Source organism: Cynocephalus volans, chromosome 8 (genome assembly GCF_027409185.1).
Source record: "Cynocephalus volans isolate mCynVol1 chromosome 8, mCynVol1.pri, whole genome shotgun sequence".
Taxonomy (NCBI): domain Eukaryota; kingdom Metazoa; phylum Chordata; class Mammalia; order Dermoptera; family Cynocephalidae; genus Cynocephalus; species Cynocephalus volans.
Window position 1 is genome coordinate 15,889,873 of NC_084467.1, and position 7,606 is coordinate 15,897,478.

At 46.6% G+C, this 7,606-nt stretch overlaps 1 protein-coding gene across 1 annotated transcript; it reads right to left on the minus strand.

Moving 5' to 3' along the window:
• Positions 1-670: 670 nt before the first annotated feature.
• MUL1 (mitochondrial E3 ubiquitin protein ligase 1) lies at positions 671-7,290 on the minus strand. Its single transcript, XM_063105182.1, has 4 exons — positions 7,052-7,290; positions 3,807-3,894; positions 3,277-3,397; positions 671-2,652 (listed from the first exon to the last, which is right to left on the minus strand). The coding sequence occupies exons 1-4, from the start codon at positions 7,169-7,171 to the stop codon at positions 1,923-1,925; spliced, it is 1,059 nt and encodes a 352-aa protein (XP_062961252.1). The 5' UTR covers positions 7,172-7,290; the 3' UTR covers positions 671-1,922.
• Between the last annotated feature and the right edge of the window lie 316 nt (positions 7,291-7,606).

The window sequence follows — 7,606 nt, forward strand, 5'->3', positions numbered from 1 at the left end:
ACGATCTTGACATCAGTATCCCTACCAGCACTGCGGGAACTCACCAGCCGACCGCTGGTGAGCAGGAAGATCCAGAGCTTCAGCAACGGCTTGGGGTTTAAGTTCAGACCCACCACTCACTAGCTCTGTGCCCTCCACTCAGTGAACTTGCCCTCTCTGTGCTCATTTCCTCATCTGTACAAGAGAGATACTGGGACTCGGCCTGCAGGGTTTCTGTGAAGACGAACTCACTTTGACACTGAAGTTTGAAATAGCACCTGGTACACAGCAGTACTCACTCAATGTTAGTTTTCTCTTCACTGACCCCAAACACCCTGCCCCATTGGATTCTCCCAGCAGGTGAAATCTCACTGCACTGTTGGTCAGGACGTCAGGACAGACTTCTTCAAAGATGGTCCTGTCTTGGCAAGACCAAGAGTGACCCTTGCGCTGGCTGTCCAGGATGGCCTCTTAGGCTCACCAGACTCCTCCCACAGTGGCGAGCATCCCGGCCTCAGTGTCACCAAGCTGCACATCATCTGGGGGAGCCCAAAACCACCTCACAGCTGAGGAAGAGGACGCAGAGGCTCAAGTCCCCAGTTTTCATTCCATCATGGTGGGGATTCGATTTCATCCCAGGGACACCTTGGCTTAGCTATTTAACTCTTGCTGACAAAGCAACAGGCTCACACATGGTTGAAATGTGTTTAATTTGTGCTGTACACACTGGACACTGCATAGTACTAGTGTCAGCCCCCTGAGAGCACCCCCCCTCCCCACACAAAGGAGGATCAGGGGACAAATATTCAAAGACAGGGAAGGGAAATAAACAAGAGCTGTGTGTAGGACTTCTGACTACTTAAAGGTGGTCAAAGACATTCCCCCACATCTCTTGCACTAACAGGCTCAAAAAGGGCAGGTGAAGGGTGACCAGTAATGTGGGAGGGGCCGTGTGATTACACCCATGGGATGTTAATGTTGCCATGGGCCGGGGCAGGGGAGGAGACTTGAAGGGCTCGGTGCTCAGGATGCTGGCAGCTACTTTACCCCAATAAAAGCTGTGAAAGCCGGGAAGCTAGGACAGCAGCATCTTTGCTGCCTCCATGGGGTGGTGAAGTCTTTCTGGCTTATCCTCCAGCAGGGAAAACCACAGCCACCTCTCGGCCCTCCCAAGCTGCAAGAATTCCAATTCAGGGCCAGAGGCATGCTCTCTGGTGGCCCTCCCTAGGTCAGTGGAGACACCAGGAGGGATGACTGACTGACTGCCCCTCAAGTGACCTCTCTTCATTCTTCTGCCCAGTATCCCATCTGTTTGGGCAGAAGCAGATGTGCTGATTTCACTTTCTTTTGTCCTCTACACACATATGCACATGTATAGGAGGGAAGAGGTGAGGGAAAGGGACACAAGTGACCTGTCCAGCCTGACAATTTTGAAGACCTTTTCTTGGGATGTAAGCAAAAGGAAGAAAAGCTCTGGCAGTCTGCTCAGAGGCAGCTCTGTGATGCATTTGTTGTACTCAGCGCCCAGCCCCTCCCCTCTGGCTGCGTTCTCCCCAAAGTTCGCAGCAATCCACAGTTCACCAGAAAGGATCAGAAGACAGAAAAACAGGAGCTGAAGATCACTGGCTTTGGTGTTTAAGCAATGAGGTGTTTTCAGTCGCACACACACCTATCTGGTTCCTGGGGAAAATGCCATGCCACTGCACCCACGCAGGGTGGGGCAATGATTCTAATGTTCTCTGCTGGAAAGGATCCCCACTCGGGTTGGAAAGGCAACACCCTGTTGTTGGAGGTGTGGGTCTGGACAGTATCCGCCCTCTCCCTCCCTCAATCATACCTGGAGGTAAGAGCTACCTCCACCACTGCTCTTCCAAAGGCTTCAAGACAAAAATCTCTGTAAAAGGGGGGTTGCTCCCATGTCTAACTGTGCAGCTTCAAAACCATTAGCTATTGAACAGGGGAATCACCCGGGTGATCACCTGTCTGCAGATGGGGCACTTCTTGGGCTCTGGCAAGGCACGGTAGCACTCGCTGCAGGAACAGACATGCCCACACTCCAGAAAGACACAGGACCTGAAGCTGCTCAGACACACGACACAGGCGCTCTTCAGACTCTCCCTGTCCTCAGGCTTGGCTCGACTCAGCAGTTGGGCCTCATGTTCCCGGAACTCCTCCTCCATCTGCTTGAGGCGCAGTCGCTCCTGCCGCTCCAGATACTGCTTCCGAAGGATAAAGAAGAGGGTGGCACATGTGGCAAAGCCAAAAACCAGCGCCAGGATCTTCCAGAGTCTGACGCTTGATTCCTGCCTCTGCAGCAGGCTGTCAAAGTCCTGGCTGCTCAGGTAGTACTGCATGCCTTGTTTGGGGGGCTGCAGGCGGACGGAGTTGTTGTCCAGGACCAGTTCACCAACACCTGTGAGGGTGGCCCCAACCTTCAGCATCTCCTCGGTCTCCTGGATGCCTTTGGGCCGCTCACCACTGATATAGTGGCCAATGACATCAGTGAAGGACTGGATTGAGGGGTGGAACTTCTCATACACAGTCTCTAGGCCCAGATCCACTGAGTCCAGTGGCTTCAGCACACGCACGGCCACATCCGCACCATCCTCGTGGGGCACCAGATCAAAGGGCACTGTGTTGGTCCTCTGGTGAATGATCTTTGAACAGTCATTCCTAAAAGAAGAGAACTAAAGATAAAACAAAAGTAGCAAACACCCAACACCCAGGCAGGGATGGAGATCATCTAAATGCCAGGAGTACAGAATAAAGTCTGAAGAAACTGGAGAAATACAATAGAAATCACTATTACCCAAGTACCTCAGAAGGCTCCACTTTTTAGGTCCTTGAGTTATCAGTGGACAAGAACAGGGGATACCATCATTGATTGCCTATACCATTTATTTCCCTTTGCCACTGTAAAATAAACATCTAAAACAGAAACCCACAAGGATCAGTTGGAAAAATGAAGCTCCATGCAATGGCACAAAATGATTTTAACAAATACTGAAATCACTAATCCATAAATCATTGTTTCAAAACTTTAGTGTGCATAACAGTCAACAGATTCCAGGTTCCCTATCCTAGAAATTCTGGTTGAATAGGTCTGGGAGCCCAGGAATCTGCATTTTAACAAGATGCCTAGGTGATTTGGATGTAGAAGGTTCATAAGACCACACACAAAATATTATCAGCAGTGAGAGACTGGTCTTTGACCTGTCTCAGGAGAACAGAACCAGGACCCCAGCATTTGAATAGATCAACTGTAAGGTTTTTGGCCAGTGTAGAAAGGATATGTACCAAAGGTGGGTAGTTCGATTCCACACCATCTTGTGCTCCTGAAGTGTCAGCCGCTGAATTACCCCCTTGCAGTTTTCCACAAACTGGCTGTTGAGCGTTTCTTTAACAGATCGTACAGCTCCTAAGTGGAAACAAATTATTTTATTTATGAAGAATTGTTCTGCCTTCTCCTTTAAGGTAACTAAAAATGAGTTTTTAGTGTGAGTTTCATTCATTAATAAAGATGATGCCATTTTTTGTCATTGTAAGTTACATTTTAGGAGCAGTCTGCTAAGCACTTTACATGAATCACATCATTTAAGTCATAAAACAACCCCATAAGGTAGGTATTATTTTAGAGATGAGGCAACAGGGGTTAAAAAAGTTCTGGTAATCTTCCCCCAAGATCACACAGCCATAACTTTGACCCCAAAGTATTTTCTGGGCCAAGGACCCAACACCATAAAAAGCACTTCGTGTTAGCCAAGATGATCTTTATCAATCTTTTGGAAGAAGGAGGTTGTTTTCTACCTACCAATAAACAAACATACCTTCAATAACAGCATAAGGCACACATTTTCCCGGAGCTTCTGAAAGAATACTCTTTAAATCTTCACCCAAGTGGATTTTTTTAGCTCCCTAAAAGCAAAAAAGCATATTAAATCAACCATTGAATACTGACATGTTCAATCAAACTTAAAGGCAAAAAAGAAAAAGACTGTTTGCTTTTTTCATGTTGACCAAATGAGGAAATTGGGCAGGAAGGAGACTACGGAGAATCAGATTTCAAAGCTGTGTCCCAGAAGTTTTACCACATAAACAAGGCATGGAACAGTGCCTCTGTCCTCTTCCATCACTGCAGAATGGCGGTGCCACATATATTCTTTCTCCAGTTAACCAAAGCATACACTTCTTTTAACACTTTTTAATGAAAACATAAAAGGTACTAGTCAATCAGCATACCACATACTGGACATCACTTAATCTCTTCTTGACAGCACAGAGCTATGTTCCAAAGGGTTCAGAATGCAAAGCACCTAAACTATTGCCTAGTACACAGTAGGGGCTCAAGAAATGGTAGGTGCTATTATCACCACACCTTTATGAATTTATTCTCTGCATTTTATGTTATAATAAAGGGGTGCCTTTGCTTTCTTAGACAAGTCTCTGTTAACTGATGCCAAACACTGTTCTTCCACTTTTTAATTTGTCTTTCTTCCCTCTCATAATCAAGTGAGCATGTTACTCCTGCTGCTGCCTTCTTCTAACAGTCCCTAGTTCTCCCACCCCTTTCCATTCAGAGTTTCCAACCTGCTATACTTGGGAAACCAACCAAGCCTGTTACTACCACTTCAAAAACGAGATAAAAGTAATAAAATCAACAGTCATTTCCTGAGCATCTATGTGCCAGGCACTGTGCCGGGTGCTAGGGATTCAGGGATGAATAAAGGACCATTCCTGCCTTCAGGGTATTCACGTCAACAAATCTTAAGGATGCCAGATTAGGTACCCTCTAAAGAGGTAAAGAGGTACTGGACACATATTAAAGTCACTCTGAGTTTTGGCTACTCTTACACAGTAAATGATAGAAGCAAGGTCAATAACTTCTAAGCCACCTGCACTGTGAAGATAATAAAAACAACAGCAATAACAACTAACACTTACAATTTATTCATTTTTTATCTGTCCCCCTCCACTGGACTACTAAAATTCTAGGAGGGCTAGGACACTGTTTGTCTTGCTCACTGCTGTCTGCTTCGTGCCAAGAACAGTGCCTGACATACAGCAAGAACTCAATATATATTTGACAAATAAACTAGTGAATAAATAAGCCCTTAGATATACTACGTACAAGGCAATATGCTAAGCACTTTAAATGAATTTAACGCTCACACCATCCCTATACAGCAGACATTATTATCCCCAATTACTGATAAGGAAACTGAGGCTCAGAGAAACGAAGTGATTTTCCCAAAGTCACACAGCTAATAAAGTATCCATCACAGGATGGCCAATTTAAAAGTGGGGGGGGGGGATTTTTTAAAAGAGGAGAGGGTGGAGAATATGGTCAGAAAGACCTGGGGTTGAATCAAGCTTCAATGCATCCACTGTGACTTTGGGCAACTTAATTTATCTGAGTCTCAGTTTCCAAAACTGTAAAGGCACAATCTCACTGGATTTTTATGTGGATTAAATGAACTGTAAGGTGTGAAACAATCCAGGCCAGGGGCTGGCACATAGGAGGCATACCGTACATATGCATTCCCCTCACTACGAGAGATACAAAGGGTAAGACACAAACCTTACTCTGGAAGTTCTGCAATTTGATCAAGAAAATAGAGTCTAAAATATTACGAGTCCCAACTCTTTTCCCAGGAAGGGGCTATTTCATCCTCATGTAGGAACTAATTGGCAAAGCCAGTCCAAAGACCAGACCCAGAGAGTTCACTGCTTCAAAGAATCCCACATCCAGCCAACTTGAAGTCAGAGAGTGAAGTATCAGTTACACTCAGAGCCAATCACTTCAAGAGTAAGTTGATTATTTCATTAAGTAGAACACGGCAGTTGGAATCTTTCTAGGTTGCCATTGGCAAAGTAAATCCAATTGCCTCATAACTTGGTTCATTCAAGATTCCAAAACTCCTTTCACAGCAGGGATTTCCCACACTTGTTTCTAAGCCCTTATTGAAAACAATCTGATAATGAAGTTAGTCAGGTTTAGAAATCCATCTTTCACACGAATGTCAAATTAAGCCCTTTGCTGTTGTATTGTGAAATGTCAGCCAAAATGAACCACAAACATTTATTGTCTACCACTTGTCAAGCACTGAGTTAGAACCTAGAAGGAAAAGAGGAAAGGTAAGTAAGAGGCTGTCTCTGACCTAAAGAGGTCCTTCTCTCTGGACCAAACATTCACAATAAAGCAATGTGGTCAATCCGAAAAAAATCCTGCAACTGGAATCAAAAGATCTAAGTTTAAGTTCCAAGTTGACTAGCTCTAAAGTCTTTCCTCTGAATCTCAATTTCTGATTTGCAATCTAGGGGTAACTGTCATTTTATCTACCTCAAAAAATTATTGTGAAGGAAACACAAAATCAAGACAGAAATGTGTAAACTGTAAAGTGCTGTTCAAAAAAGTGTTATTTTAAAATTAACTGTAATATAAAAAGGAAGAGTTTGTAGAAGCAAGGAGCTCAGTGGTTAAGTAAATGGGTCTCTACACTTGCTGCTCCCTTGGTCTGAACTGCTCTTCCTTAGATATCTCCATGGTCTCCCTCATCTCCTCCTGGGCTCTGCTCGAATGTCACCTATTTAAAATAGCAACCCCCCCCTTCCCCCATTATACCATTTCCTCTCTTCCCTGCCTTACTCTAAAGCACTTCTTACCACCTGTCATACCCCCTGATTTTCGTGTTTATTATCCGTCTAGTTGTACTAGAATGTAATCTCCACGAGGGCAGGGACTTCTACCTGTTCTACCCACTGCCTGGCGCGCAGCAGGTGCTCAATAAATATTTTTCTTTTTTTACTTAAGTCAATAAATACGTTTCGAACAAAGTAATGAAGTCAAGATTCATTCTGAGCAATGAGAGCTTAGGAGAAAAGGAGCAGAGCCGCTGTTACGACGAGATCCGAATTCCGATCCTAGCTCCTCTGTTTACGGGCGGGGTGACACCGTCTCAGAGCCTGTTTCCTCTTGTGGGTGGCTTCTGACTGTGGGGCGACCAAGGCGAGTCGTGGCTTCACCATCACCCGGGGCAGAGATGACCCGACTGAGGTCAGTTCCACCACTGACCTTGAGCTCTTGGGAGACCTGGGCCTTCTGCCGGTACACGGAGTACAGGACGGCGGTGACCACAGAGCTGGTGCCCAGAAGGATGAACTGGCCCAGCGAGGGCCGCCCTCCGCTCTCCATGGCGGCGCCGAGCCCCAGGTGCAGACGGTGACGCCCAGGCCAGGTCCCGTGACCCGCTCCCTTCACTTCTCTCCACCCGGGACCGCACCCCCCACCAGGACGGCCCTTCCCGGAAACCCGCAGCCCGTCGCCAGGCGATGACGCGCGACGCCGGAACCGGAAGTAGATGCAGGGTAGCGTGGACCGGAAGAAGGGGTTGCCCGGGTAACCGCCGCGCCGCTGAGGCCTTACTAGGGACCTGCTCTCCGGAACTGGGTGTCAGGGAGAGGTTTGGGGGAGCTGAGGTGTCGCCTACCGCTCCACGACTGTTTCGTCTTCAACATGCTCCGCACCGGCCATAACTGACTCGCCCGCGTCGCCCTGGTGTCAGTCCCTGTGGTTTCCTGGGGTTACTGGGTTGTTTCATGGTTTTTTGATGTCTCCCCCGTTAGGTTA

Bases quoted from the DNA above. Each gene is read 5' to 3' on its own strand.
- MUL1 (XM_063105182.1), bottom strand. From the start codon at position 7,171: ATGGAGAGCGGAGGGCGGCCCTCGCTGGGCCAGTTCATCCTTCTGGGC. The intron at 3,398-3,806 runs GTATGTTTGTTT...GTTTCCACTTAG, and splicing joins GCCTTATGCTGTTATTGAAG to GAGCTGTACGATCTGTTAAA. The intron at 2,653-3,276 runs GTACATATCCTT...CTCTTCTTTTAG, and splicing joins AATCGAACTACCCACCTTTG to GAATGACTGTTCAAAGATCA.